This window comes from Balaenoptera borealis (assembly GCF_965194805.1).
Source record: "Balaenoptera borealis genome assembly, chromosome: 20".
Classification (NCBI taxonomy): Eukaryota; Metazoa; Chordata; class Mammalia; order Artiodactyla; family Balaenopteridae; genus Balaenoptera; species Balaenoptera borealis.
The window spans coordinates 38,250,986-38,266,283 of record NC_138879.1 but is presented as its reverse complement, the minus strand read 5'-3'; the positions used below and the strand labels follow the sequence as shown (position 1 = coordinate 38,266,283).

At 37.2% G+C, this 15,298-nt stretch overlaps 1 protein-coding gene across 16 annotated transcripts in view; it reads left to right on the top strand.

Annotated features, from left to right (window-relative positions):
• The window catches only part of BCAS3 (BCAS3 microtubule associated cell migration factor), a 569,341-nt gene that overhangs the window by 195,095 nt on the left and 358,948 nt on the right, over positions 1 to 15,298 (top strand). For all 16 annotated transcript variants that reach the window (XR_014238437.1, XM_082372026.1, XM_082372012.1 and 13 more), the window contains exon 15: positions 11,104 to 11,368. Coding sequence is in view for 15 of the 16 variants with exons in the window: in XM_082372026.1 (XP_082228152.1) it covers positions 11,104 to 11,368 (265 nt within the window). In the remaining variant the exon portion in view is untranslated. The remainder of the gene's footprint in view (positions 1 to 11,103; positions 11,369 to 15,298) is intronic.

Genomic DNA, 15,298 nt, shown 5'->3' with positions numbered 1-15,298 from the left:
CCGATGATGAAATCTGTATGGCAAGTGATCTATCTGTCTTTGAGTATTTTAAAATCATGTCCTTCTGGAATCTTCCAAGGATTCTGAGGGTACTTTCATCAGGCAAGAAAAGAAATCAAATATGTGGATCTAATTATGTTGAATTAACTTGTTTTGTGATCTGTGACTTGGGATATCCTCTGCATCTGACAGTAATTTCCTCATAAAGTACATATGCAGTTAGAAAAATATTCTTAGTTTTCATCAGTGAAGTTGTATATAGTAAGACCTTACAATATTTTAAAAATATACTTCTGTAAAGTCTTACTGAAGCAGACACAAGTAGTTTTTGTACTTAACATACTAATTTTGATAAATGGTAAACTTGCTTTTGAAACCTCTGCTTACGTGTTACTTTTACTTTATCAGAGCAGTCCTACAAAATGGTATGATTAGTATGTTTAATACTCAAGGGGAAAAGTATCTAGCTATTTAATATTATTAATTGATAGTAGCTGATGATCAGTTCAGGAAAAAAGAGTCCATGGTGCAGGAAGGGGTAACCCAGATGGAGCCTAGTAGACTCCCTTTGTGGATGAGAGTCCAGGGAGACAAAGATCATTGAGTTCTCAGGACAGAGCACCAGAGAGATGAAAGCTGCAAAGAAAGAACCGCTGAGATCTGCAGAGAAATCTGCAGCCACAGGAAGAATGACATCATACTAGTAAGGAAGAAGTAAAATTATGTTTATTTAAAGATGACATGTAGAAAATCTAATGGATACTACAAAAAAAGTTAGAACTAATAAGTGATTTTAACAAGGCTTCAGGGTACTACATACTAGGAAAAAATAATTGGTGATTTAAAAAAAATTAGTTAAAATTTTAAAATAGTGACTATATACCATGTACAAGACTATATTCTAAAACTATAAAACATTGCTGAGAATAAAGACCTGAATAAATAAAAGAGTTAAACCATATTCTTGGGCTGGAATACTTAATATTGTTAGACTATCATTTCTGTCCGAACTGATCTATATATTCATTGCAATCTCCATCAAAATCCCACCAGGATTTAAAAAAAATTTTTTTGGATAGAAATTGACAAGCTAATTCTCAAATTCATATGGAAGTACATAGGACTTATACTGGGCAAAATAATATTGAAAAAGAAAAACAAGGTTGGAGGGTTACCACTACCTGATAATAAGACTTATTAAAGCTAAATAACATTCAGGAATGTTTCCATACATATGTACAATTGATTTTTGACAAAGGTGCAAAGTGGAGACAAGTTAGTATTTTCCACAATGGTAATAGACTGTCTGTCTGGGTATTGATGTGCAAAAAAAAAAAAAAAAAAAGTGTTAATCCATATCTCATCCCATATAAAAAAATTAACTGAAATTGGATCACAGATTTAAATATAAAATCTACGATTATAAAGCTTTTAGAAGAAAACATAGGAGGAACCCTTTGGATTAGATACAAGTTGTCTGGTATCTACAACACATTTTAAGGAACTCTCAAAAAGTCAATGAGTGGAGGAACTCTATCTTCTGTACAGTGCTGTTGGGAATGTACAAAATGGTACTGCCACTCTGGAAAATAGTTTGGCAGTTTATGAAAATCTTAACATAAGCTTGCCATTCCACCCAGCAACCTCAGTTACAGGCAGTCTGCAACATTAAATTCACATTGTTCTGGACGATATACAAATTTACTCCACATTTCTTTCCTGTGGTTGTCATAACAAATTACCTTAAAATAACAGGACAAAACCAAATTGCCTTAAAATAACAGAAATTTATTTTTTCACAGTCCTGGAAGGCAAAGGTCCAAAATCAAGGTGCTGGTGAGGCTGCACTCCCTCTAGAGTTCTAACAAAGAATCTGTTCTTTGCCTTTTCCAGCTTCTGGTGACCCTCAGCATTTCTTGCTTAATGGCCACGTCACTCCAGTATCTGCCTCTATGATCTCATTTCCTCCTCCCCTTCTCTGTGTCTTTTCCTCTTTGTATCTTATAAGGGTACCTGTGATTCCATTTAATGTCAACACTGATAATCCAGGATAACTTCTCCAGATCTAGAAATTAATCACATTATTCTGTCATATAAGGTAATAGTCACTCTTTGGGTCTATAATGTACTGTATGTAGGTTCCAGGGATTAGGATCTGGATGTGTCTTTTTTAGAGCCACTATTTACCTCACTACAGTCCACCCTCTGACCCTTCAAATTCAGGATTATGTCATGTGTAAAATGTATTTACTCCATACAAACATCCCTGAAGATCTCAACACATTACAACATCTCCTCTAACTCTAAAATTTCTTAAAAATATCATCAGCTCCAAAGTTCAGATCTCCTCATCAAAATCATACAAATCAGGTATGGTAGAGACTCTGCGTATGATCCATCCTGGAGCAAAATTCCTCTCAATCTGTGTAGAAGGAGAGGATACAGAGAGAATGAGGCAGAAATAAAAATGAAGAAATAAAGATGGAAAACTTTCCAAATTTATTGAAAAAAAAATATTGAATATGACAAAACACAAGTTTAACAAGAACATCATAGTAAACTTTCTGAAAACCAAAGCAAATCTTGAAAGTAGCCAGAGGAAAATAACACGTTACATACAGAGAAATAGCATTTGAACAAACTGTTGACTTCTCATCAGAAACTATGGAAGTCAGAAGGCAGTGGAATAACATGTTTACAGGACTGAAAGAAAAAAGTACTGGTAATCAAAAATTCTCCATCCAGCAAAAGTATCATTTAAGAATGAAGGAGTGAGCAATAAACCTTGCACATCCACACTAGAAATCATGCACAGGGAAATGATACCAGAGCAAACTTGGATATCTTGGAAGTAATGAAGTATGTGAGAAATGATCAATTTCTTATTAGAGAGGATTTTTTCTCTCTTTCTTTTAATTCATTTAAAATATGTAGGAATGTTAAAAATTTAAATTTAATGTTAAAATAATTTTTATATGTAAGAAATTTTAACATTTTCTCAGGTTTATATTGTATACATGTAATGCATATAACTATAGCATAATGGACCATTGGTCCTTTGGTGGGAGCAAGGAACTATACTATTTCAAGGTTCAATGTGCTACACCTAAAAAGACAAAACTTCATATAAAATGGAATTCTAAAAAATGTTCAGTTAATTCAAAAGTAGGCAGAAAAGGAGGAGCAGAGGCACAAGAAACAGAGGGGATAAACAGAAAACAACATTAAATGGTACATCAAAATTCAATCATATAAATAATTATATTAAATTTTAATATATTCCAATCTAAAGAACTTCAAACTAAAGGAACAAGTTATCTATTAAAGATTTTCTTTGAATCTTTAATATGATGATAGTAAAAGCACGTTAAAAGGTATGTCATGCAAATAATAAATGTAAGAATATTAAAAATTTGACTATATTAATATCAAGTAAAATAGAGGTTAAGACAAAGACTATTACCAGAGATATTTCATAAAGTTCGAGTCAAATCATCAGGAGGATTTAAATGTCTGTGCACCTAAAACTGAGTTTAATAACACTTTCTCAACATTTGATAGAACAAATAAGGCAAAAAGGGCAAATATCTGACCAATCCTGTCAACTATGTTGTCCTAATAGTTCAACAACTAACCCCAGCACCTGTAGTATATTTATGCTTTTAAATTACGACATCATGTATACTTTGAGTGATATGAAACAATGGATAATAGATGGGGCAAAGATTTATAATTGATGGATTTAGATGGAAATCACTGTACAAGGCAGGGCAAAAAGCAGGCCTGATCAGTGGCTTGATTCCAGTCATTCTCATCAGTGGGTGGATTCTTACCTTGGGCATTAGTGACCCAGATTCTTCAGTTACCAGCCATGATTTGCTTGCACAGCTCATGGCCCTAAAAGAGGGACATCTGCAATCTGCCGGTATGTAGTCTATTTCATGGCAAACAGACCATTGACAAGGCCATCGGCAGATGACAAGTTTCGGTATAAATATAACAGTTCTAGTCCTTTGGAGTATTTGTCTAAAGCAGGAGTTTTCTTTAAAAGGCCAGATTGTAAAATAACTCTGCATTCTACATGTATTGCCTCTGTCATTGTAGTGCAAAAACATCCATAGATAATACATAAATGAATGGGCATGATTGGTCCACAGTTATAGTGACCCCTCAAAGTAGAGGTGACAGCTTTCCATTATCCTGCTGTGTTGACTGGTCCTTAGATTTGTCCCTCCACAGTTTTTGTTGGTGCTGTGCAGCTGCCCTGGGCCGGCAGACACCATCACTTCTCATTTTAGCCAAACCATCAATCAGGCATTTAAAGGAAACTCTGTGATTCAGGGGCTTATAGAACCAGTGGCATTGCTTCAGGCAGTAGAGTGGGTGGTAAAGTAGTGGTAAAAACCAGGTGCTCCTAGGGCCATTCTGGAACATATTCTGGAATATACCATTTGACTAGCAAGCCCTGTCGGGCCCTTCCCACCGTGCTCATCATCAGATTTGAGTTGACTCATCCCAGTGTGGGTCTGGAAAATCACAAAGCCTCCATGGGTCAGTTGTTCAGTTACAAGAACCTGGTAGCAGGTTAGTAGCTGCCATCTAAAAAAAGGGAGCGTACTTGGTTGCTGGATCAGGCAGGTGGCGATGTTGTACTGGGATAACACCGCTGTGTACTTCAGCAGCCATTAAGTCTCTACCTCAACTTTTTCCTACTGGGATTCTGTTGTTTCTATTACATAACATGGGAAGGCACTGGAAGCCTAGTAGGTGAGCTGTTGTGGGCTTGTCGCATTGTCACCTCGATCTACATGGCAGAGGATACCCCCTGACACTTAAAAGCATGTAAGTACAATCAGTTAAGCCATTAATACTAGTTATACATTTATCAACATAAACGACAACAATAGTACACCCGCAAGGTCATCTTAGCTCCTCTTCCCTACTGTGAACTGTGCTTACACTTCGTTCCAGGGTATTTTTCCTCCTACGAGGGCATGGGCTGTTTCCCTCTACACGAGAACATGGACGAATGTGTTTAAGGGGCACATGCCAGTTTTTCCATTGACGGCTGCCAGGGGATCTCATTATCCCCTGTCTTGGTGGCAGGGGAGGCTAGTCTGTAGATACTATAGGGGCAGCCAGGAGCGTTGGCCTTTTTTCCTCACTTGGCCAAGTGTTGGTGCCAGTTATTTCCTGATAAGCAGTGGTGTGCTCACCAGCTTCCAGTGAGTGTCCAGGCACCACAGCCCCTTTCTTTCTGCCCCCACTCCCATCGCTGCTGCGGTTCACACTGCACTCCTTGGAATGTGGGCCACCCCTCATCCTTGTCTCCACTCAAGTTCAGGCTACAGCAGGAGCCGGCTGCACTAGCACTGCTGGCTTTGTGGTGTTTACAAGGTGTCACATTCGCTTTTTTTGTTTGTTTAGATTTTTATTGAAATAATCATAGGTTCATAGGCACTTGTAAGAAATTGTACTAAGAGATCCCATGTACACTTTACCCAGTTTATCCCAATGGTAACATTTTGCAAAACTATATGACAACCAGCATATTGACATGGGCACAATGCACTGATCTTTTTCAGATTTTACCAGATGTGCTTGTGCTTGTGTGTGTGTGTTTGTGTATGTGTGTGTGTTTAGGTGTATATAATTTAATCACATGTTGGTTTGTGTATCCACCACTGCTGTCAAGATACTGAACATTTCCCTCATGTTACCCTATTATAAGTAACCTAACTTTTACAGTTCGTTTAAACATCCACCCGGACTATTTACAGTTTGGGGATATTATGAGTATGTTACGTGAACGTAGTTTTCATTTCTCTGGCATAGATGCCCAAGAGTTCAGCATGCTGCTTATTTGATAGCTCATTTTCGAATTTCTAGCACCTAGAAGAGTGCAAAACGTGTAATAGGGTTCCCATGAATGCATTATTGGATAAATAAATGAATCTGAGGAATTGATATGGGGAGGGAGTAGGCAGAGGAGATAGAGGGTGTGTGTGGATTATCTGTCTTTACCACATCTCCATTCTAAGCATCTTATTCTCAAGCAAACTTATTGCCATTAACATAACCTCATCTGAAGGCTTGGACCTTGGCTAGTTAGTTTTTGTGATATGGGACTTGTCTTTACGGTTTTGATTGCCATTCTTACAGGCTTGTGAAAGAATAGTACTCTGGAATTTGAGACTTTTTATCCAAGTACTCTCTGCTTTCGGGTTTTCTTTCTTTTTAAAAGAGAGTTGGAAAGGGAATTAGTAATTGAATCATTAGGCATATATTTGCCTACAGAAACAAAAACAATGGTTTAAAAAAAAAAACAAACCCAGGGTTTATTTTTCTTACTTTACAAGAAGGCTGCTGCCAGTTTTGGTACAATGTCTCAGTGACTTTTTTTGTTCTTTTTCTTGTGATCGCTTTATAATTGCCACTCCAGTGGGCATCATTTCTGAATTCAAAGCAGTAAGGTGAATTCAAAGCAGTAAGGTGAATTCAAGGAGTAAGGACAGCTTCAGTGATGTTAATTCCTTTTGTCAAGAAAGTGGATACTTTTCAACACCTGCTGTAAGAGAGGCTTTGGGAAGCACATAGGAAGTATCTGTAGTGGTGGCAGGTGAGGGAGTGAAGGTTGGAGGTTGGGTGTTCTATTTGCCATCCACTAGTTACATCTATACAACCATAAATCAAGGTATAGAACATTTTCATCATCTCAGAAAGTTTCCTCCTGCCCTTTTCAGTCAATCTTCTGCCCCACTCACACTTTAGGAAATCATTGCCATTACTTCATTTTTAGAAAAGAGTGTCTTTTATGTAATTTCTAAGGTTTGGTGTGGGGCTGGGGGACTGCTATTTCGGGTAAGTTTATTTTTTTTTTCTGGCTCCATATTATAGACTTCAGGCCAGTATCAGAGTCATTATCTGAGTTCTAAAACTGCAGAATTCTCGGTCATGTCTCCCCTAAGACCTCCCAGCACCTCCTGAATCGTAATTCTGAAGGTGGGACCAACGGATCTATATTTCTTACAAATAATCTAGGTGCTTCTTAGTCTACTAAAAGTTAGAGAATCTCTGCTTTAGATTTTAGGCTGTTAAAATAATGCTGAATTTTAAAATTGCTATTATTAGTTAATTGGGGTTGGGGGGTAAATTTGCGGCATAAATTGGGAGCGTTGTGCGATGCTCATTTCTGTATCTTAGATGCTTAAATGTAGTAACACTTAATTCTAGTGCTGAAATACTCTTGTTTTATATGTAATTTGAATTCAGCCTGTTCTGTGAATGGAATATACACTCGAGGTTTTTTTTTCTTTTGGTTGTTTGTTTTGATAAAATGTTGGATGTAATGATTCCATATATGTCTGCTATATTAGATTTTGGTTGCCCCAAATATTGTTTGGATTAGTAAATCAATGAAATTGATTTAGATTGCTGAAAAAAATACTTGTATAAATTAGAATTACTGGCATATAGCTGCAGTATGTTTTAAGGAACAAATACTTCAGCTTTCTACACGCCTAATTGGTTGCTCATAGCCAAATTTTACATCATTACAATAAGAAGCAAGTGTGAGATGTTATAAATATGCCAAATAATACATTTAAAGAGCAATAAATTATATAACCTAATAGAAATTTGCAAAACATTTAATTAAGCACCCTGTATTTCTTATTTGTATCTCATTAGTTAAGAATTCTGACATTTGCTTATTTAAAAGCTCCAATTGATAATAATGAGTGTCCTAATGAGGGTTCCCAGTCTTTCTTATTTTTAATAAAGTATGAAAAACCACCCAACTTGTTTGATAACATGAACAGTTGTATCATTTTGCATTTTGTGGATAGGCGACTTGTTATCCTCTGTAATGTTATTTAAAGGATTAAACTTTCTCTAGTTTCTTGACAGCTGATGTCTTTAGCAACTCTTCTCTGCTCGTTTATGTATCCTGATGTGTCTTTAAGGTCACAGAGCAGAATCACTTCTCTAATAGCAGTTTTCTAAGTAAGCTTTTAGGTGGAATTCTGTCTTCTTGCCTTGATACTGTTTGTTAGCACCACCTCATATCAGAAGTATTCTTAAAATGAAAGAAGGAAACTTCTTTTCATTGACAGACCAGGAAGTCATCTTGATTATAAGTGTTTTGGAAAAAGGTTTTAGATGACATGGTTTAGTTCCGCTGTGGATGGAACATAAGTTACTCAGTAAGCCTAAAGATAGTTTTCTTTATATATTTGATTCTGGCTTGTGTTAATGCATTTGATACTATAATATTAAATTTGTCTGGTACTGTGTTTCTTTTCTCTTGCTTCTGCTGTTTACAGTTTTCTTTGTCCTACCCCTTCCTTTTCTCCTGCTTTTCTATAAGTCATTCAGCTGAAAGTTAGTGTAAGTGAAGTAGAGAGGTAAAGCACTTGAGGAATGACTTTTTATTCGTAATTCTAGAATTGCTGGGAGTTAAATTTCTCAGTGTAAAGAATCAGGAGATTCTTTAATTATAACATTAATGTGTCATTTGGATGTGTCACAGAAATTGAAATGGGCAGGCATGTGGCTCAGTTTGGGGTTTATCCATGTATTGATAATTTTGGTCTGTCAGTTGTCCAGCAATGAAATATCCTGTTTTGATGTAAGACTAAAATTTCTTTTTTATTTCAAAGATTCCAGGCTCTTGTACTTTGATGACTACTTATAGCTTTTGCTTGTAGAATATTTCTGAAGTATTAGTCAAGATTTTAAGCTGAATTTAGGCTTATTTGAAGATTTAATACACTGAAAATTGGCTTCTTTGACTGCTTGAGGAGTTTTACTCACAAGTTTTAAATCCTACTCACAAACATCTTATCTTTATTTTACCATACTTTTTTGTCTGGATTATTTTTTTTAAAGCACGGTTTGACATTTGTTTTACGTGATGAAAAATTATTTTAGTTTATCATTTAGTCAACATAGAAATCTTTCTTAAGTATCTGTGATTTGCCTTTTTTTAAAAAGGCTGTGGTTAGAACAATATGGAATTTTACTTAGCTGTCTTTTTTAAGTATAAAAGAAAATAGAGACATTTTTGTTCAAGTTGTCATCATTAGACTGATATCAAGATAAAAGTAATAAATTCAGTTTGCTAATTTGAAAATACTGGGACTTCTGTATTTCAGTACCTGATAAATGTCATACAATTTAGTGACTAACTTTACCTAGATCAAGTTTGTGGCCAGTCAGTTTTTCTGTAAAATTTTTTTTTACAAACATAGCTGCATTCATTGATTTACATATGTTTTCTATGGCTACTTTGTCACTGGAAGGGCAGGGAAATAGCTGAGAGAGACCGTATGGCCTGTAGTGTTTGCCAACCACTGCAAATACATAAGTTTTTTCTCTTTTTTTTCATTGTTATCAGAGTGATTTTTTTAATTGAATAAGTATGACATGTAACATTGTGTAAATTTAAGGTGTACAGCTTGTTACTTTGATACATTTATACATTGCAATGTGATTGCCATTGTACCCATATTTATCACATTATATAACTGTACAATATTATTGTCTATATCAGTATACTGTGCATTAGATCTCTGTGGCTTATTTACTACTCGTTACAAGCTTGTACCCTTAAACACTGTCAGTCTTATCCCCGCCTCGCATCCCCTGGTAACCACCATTTTACTCTGTTTTTTACAGGTTTGCTTTTCTTAGATTTCACATATAAGTGATACTGTAAAGTTCTTTCTCTGTCTGACTTACCACGTTTAGCATTATGTGTTCAAGGTCCATCCATGCTGTCACAGTTAGGAGGATATCCATTTTTCTCATGGCTGAAATATTCCATTGTGTATATATACATGCCACATCTTTTTTCTCCATTCGTCCGATGATGGACATTTGGATTGTCATTTGGGTGTTTTGAGACATTTTCTCTTCCCACCTCTCTTCAGGGTCCTATATCTGTGTCTGTTGAAGAAACTTCTACTTAACTTTCCTTCAACTACCCTCATCTCCACTGCAAATCCATTCCCCTGCATTCACTCCCACAATCATCCTTCCAGAATTGAAATCTTGACTCCCTATTTCTTAAATAAAATCCAGACACCTCTTGCGCTGGCTTTTGCTCACTCTCATGTTGTTTCTGACATACTGAACTACTTGCTCATCATTTCCATCTTATATCTATGCATCTATGTCAAAAGTAGAATATCTGCATATATCTAAATTAGAAAGTCCATCGCTCCTTTCTTTGTAAGTATATCCTACTTCAAAACTCAATTCCAGAACCCAGAGCTATTCAGATCATGTGTTTTTGGTGCCACTCCTAACCCTCTACCCTGTTGAACATCTCCTTTTCACCTCTCAGAAGCAGATTTCATATTTTCCTTCCTTTTTGTTACCACTGTGCCTCAAATGTAAGATAGTTATTTCATTTTCATATGTTATATTTTTGCAAATTTCTTGTGTCTTTTCTTCCTGGTAGGCTGTGAGCCCAAGGATGATTTCTTATCCACCTCTTTGTTCCTAGTGTTTATTAGCATGGTACCCAGTGAGTATTCGTTGAGTGAATGATTGGATTAATAACTTCACCTGCATTGTATAATGTATGTTTTAATTTTTACTCTTCTATGCTTTTATGGAAGGTAAATTCCTTTAAATAAATGAACATTATCCATATATCCTTTTTTTTTTTTTTAAGTATAGCTCTATAGGGTGAAACCACCTAGGTCCTATTTTCTGACTTGGCACTCTATACAGCAAGGGACAGAATTCCCTATTGTAAATCTTATCAAATCCCTTATGTGGAGTTTTGATCAGTATTCACCATGAATCTAATCTTTAGAAGAAACATTTTGAAAATATAATCTGATGTTAGGTAAATTTGGTAACCAGGCAGGCATTTCATTTTTAAAAATAATTAATTAATTATATTTTATTATATTATTATTATTATTATTATTTGGCTGTGTTGGGTCTTTTTTGGCAGATTCTTAACCACTGCACCACCAGGGAAGTCCCCAGGCAGACATTTCTGTTCATATTTAGTAATATGTTTGTGATATTCTTAGGTAAATCCAAATAGTTTCAATCATTTTTTGTTTTTCCTTGTTTCATTTCTAGGTACAAGACATATGCTTCAGCCATGACTGTCGCTGGGTTGTGGTCAGTACACTCCGGGGGACTTCCCACGTTTTCCCAATCAACCCTTATGGTGGCCAGCCTTGTGTTCGAACACATATGTCACCACGAGTCGTAAATCGTATGAGCCGTTTCCAGAAGAGTGCTGGGCTGGAAGAGATTGAACAGGAACTGACGTCTAAGCAAGGAGGTCGCTGTAGCCCTGTTCCAGGTCTATCCAGCAGCCCTTCTGGATCACCTCTGCACGGTAAACCCAGTTTTCTCTCTCTCCACTATTCCCAACAATCCTTCTTCTCTTTATCTTTCATTTTGGAGATCTGGAATAAAATTAACCCATTTTTCTAATTCATTCATACAAAGATAAGATCTTGGGCTCATTTGGGGACCTTCTTTTTTTTTAAATTTATTTATTTTGTTTATTTATTTTTGGTTGCGTTGGGTCTTCGTTGCTGCGCCCGAGCTTTCTCTAGTTGCGGCGAGTGGGGGCTACTCTTTGTTGCGGTGCACAGGCTTCTCATTGTGGTGGCCTCTCTTGTTGCAGAGCACAGGCTCTACGTGTGCGAGCTTCAGTAGTTGTGGTGTGCAGGCTCAGTAGTTGTGGCTCACGGGCTCTAGATCACAGGCTCAGTAGTTCTGGCGCACGGGCATAGTTGCTCCGCGGCATGTGGGATCTTCCCGGACCAGGGATCGAACCCATGTCCCGTGCACTGGCAGGCAGATTCTTAGCCACTGCGCCACCAGGGAAGCCCGGGGACATTCTTAATTTATTAAAACATTTAATAAATTGAAGTTAATATAGTAATGGCGACCATTACCATGCTACATTAACTCCCTAACTTGTTTTTTTCAACTTTAAATTAAATATTTATTTGTGTGATTATGTTTTACATATGCCTCTGCCACCAGGCTATTAGTTCTATTAAATGCCCATTCTGTATGAACAGAACTTATTACGGTCCCTGCCAGGCACAGAGTAAATGGAGATCTGTTGAATGAATGAATGGATGGATGGATGGATGGATGGAGGAGTGTGTGAGTGAGCGAATATGGAAACAGCAGTCCCCAAGCTTCAGCATTCCCTGTTGTGCTGTGAATTCTGCCTTTTAGTTTTTGATAAGTTCTCTCCTTCTTCCCCAATGACTGCCCCCTTCCCCCACCCTAGCAGAGCCCACAGCACTCTCCTTGGCCCCAGGGGAAGAACCAGATCTCTTCAGCTCACTTGCCACGCTCAGCTAACTCCCTAAGTTTTTCACTTTATAAGAGTTACTTGATGTCATATGTATGGAATATGATGTTCAAGACCACTTTCATAAATTTAGAGATCGAATCTCATATCTATAGATCTTTTCCAGAAAACTCTGACTTTAACCAGAATCAGTGCTGTAGTTCATTAAGAAATATTTATTGTTAGAGAGGAATAATCTTGAGTCGTATGTATTTTAGAGCAGCATTTGCATTTTATTTTAACATATTGGGTTGACCAAAAAGTTCATTTGGGTTTTCGTAAGATGGTACAGGAAAACCCGAATGAACTTTTTGGCCAAACCAATACATCTTTGTGGGATTTCTAAAAAACCCACGTATTAGTCAGTATTTTATCTAGAGCAAATAGTTGTGTAACCATCACTCCAACCAATAAAGGAAACATTACTAGAACTCCATTTTTGTGCCCCTTTTCCATAAAAGCAAGCTGTGATTCTGACTTTTAGGGTAATCACTTCCTTACTTTTTAAAAAAGTGAACTGTTCACTTTTTTTTTTAAAACAGAGTGTGTATATATTCATATATTCAACTTCTTTAACATGTTTGTGAGATTAATTCATGTATTTATATGTAGGTTTAATTCATTTATTTCCATTGCTCTTGCATATTCCATTGTACAAATATATTTTTACTTATTTATCCTTTCTCCTACTGTTGATGTATATTTGGGTGGTTTCTGATGTGGAGCTATTATGTATAATGAAAAGATGAAAATTTTTGTCCTTGTTTCTTGGTGCAAATGTGTGCTTATTTTTCTTTTTTTGTTTTTGTTTTTTAACATCTTTATTGGAGTATAATTGCTTTACAATGGTGTGTTAGTTTCTGCTGTATAACAAAGTGAATCAGCTATACATATACATACATCCCCATATCTCCTCCCTCTTGCGTCTCCCTCCCACCCTCCCTATCCCACCCCTCTAGGTGGTCACAAAGCACTGAGCTGATCTCCCTGTGCTACGTGGCTGCTTCCCACTAGCTATCGGTTTTATATTTGGTAGTGTATACATGCCCATGCCACTCTCTCACTTTGTTTTATTTTTGAATTGAAGTGCTGGACTACAATGTATGCGAATCTTGGCCTTGGTAGATAATATCAGAATGGTTGTACCCACCAGAATGAGAGAAGATATTCATTGACATTAGATGACACTTTGTTTTTTGGAGCATTGCAGTTTCTCCTTGACAGATGACCAATTTAGATTTTTAAGTATAGGGAATTTTATAGAGCGAGATTATGGTTCCTACAGAAAACAACCCTTATTTAATTGATTTGACATTCATACAACATAAAATTAACCATTTAGATGTTAACAATTCAGTGGGATTTATTACATCACAATATTTTGCAACTACCGCTTCTGTCTAGTTCCAAATATATTGTCTTCACCCCAGACGAAAACTGCATATTCTTTTTCTTTTTTGGGGGCTGCACCGCATGGCCTGTGGGCTCTTAGTTCCCCAACCAGGGATCTAGTCCGTGCCCCCTGCATTGGAAGGGCGGAGTCTTAACTGCTGGACCGCCAGGGAAATCCCCCAAACTGTATATTCTTTAAGCAGTTCCTCCCCACCCCTCTGTCCCCAAGCCCCTAGCAACCACCAGTCTGCTTTCCATCTCAATCTATACCTGTTATGGATATTTCATATAACTGCAGTCATAAAATATGTGACCTTTTGTTTCTGGTTTCTTTCGCGTAGCGTAATGTTTTAAAAGTATAGCCACGTTGTAGTATGTATCAGTGCTTCATTCCTTTTTATGGTTGAATAATATTCCATTATATGTGTGTACCACAGTTTTTTATCTATTCATCCATTGATGGATACTTGAGTTGTTTCTACCTTTTGATTTTGTGGATAGTGCTGTTATGAACATGTGTGTACAAGTACTTGTTTGAATACATCTTTGCAATTCTTCTGGCTATATCCCTAAGAAGTTAAAGAAGCTAAAATGCTTCTGCTTGAACACACATCCTTTTGTAATACCTAATCAATTCAACATATATATTTTTTCTGGAGGAAGTTCTAAGATAGACTGAAAAAATATATTGGTAAATAGAATCCTGGGGAGAAATTCTGCAACTCAAAACAGTTTGGGACCTTTGTTTTCTCCTTAGATGATGTTTTGTCCTTTGGCCCTATTATAATTTTTTTAATATTTATTTTTATTTATTTTTGGCTGCACTGAGTCTTAGTTGCAGCACACAGGATCTTTCGTTGTGGTGCACAGGCTCCAAAGCACGTTGGCTCTGTAGTTGCTGTGTGCAGGCTCTCTAGTTGCGGCACGTGGGCTGTCTAGTTGTGGCGCACGGGCTCTCTAGTTGTGTCACATGGGCTTAGTTGCCCTCCAGCATGTGGGATCTTAGTTCCCCAACCAGGGATCAAACCCACATCCCCTGCATTGGAAGGCAGATTCTTAACTATTGGACCACCAGGGAAGTCCCTGGCCCTATTATTATTTTTTTTTTAGAAGTATTTTTTAAAATTAATTAATTAATTAATTTGTTTTTGGCTGCGTTGGGTCTTCGTTGCTGCTCATGGGCTTTCTCTAGTTGTGGCAAGCGGGGTCTACTCCTCATTGCAGTGCACAGGCTTCTCATTGCAGTGGCTTCTCTTGTTGCGGAGCATGGGTTCTAGGCACAGGGGCTTCAGTAGTTGTGGCACGTGGGCTCAGTAGTTGTGGCTCGCGGGCTCTAGAGCGCAGGCTCAGTAGTTGTGGTGCACGGGCTTAGTTGCTCCGTGGCATGTGGAATCTTCCCGGACCAGGGATCAAACCCGTGTCCCCTGCATTGGTAGGCGGATACTTAACCACTGCACCACCAGGGAAGTCCCTGGCCCTATTATTTTCATAAGAACAGTTATTATTCATGTATATTTAGCTAGTGATCCATGATCTTTGAGGTTGAAATAAGTCCTGGGT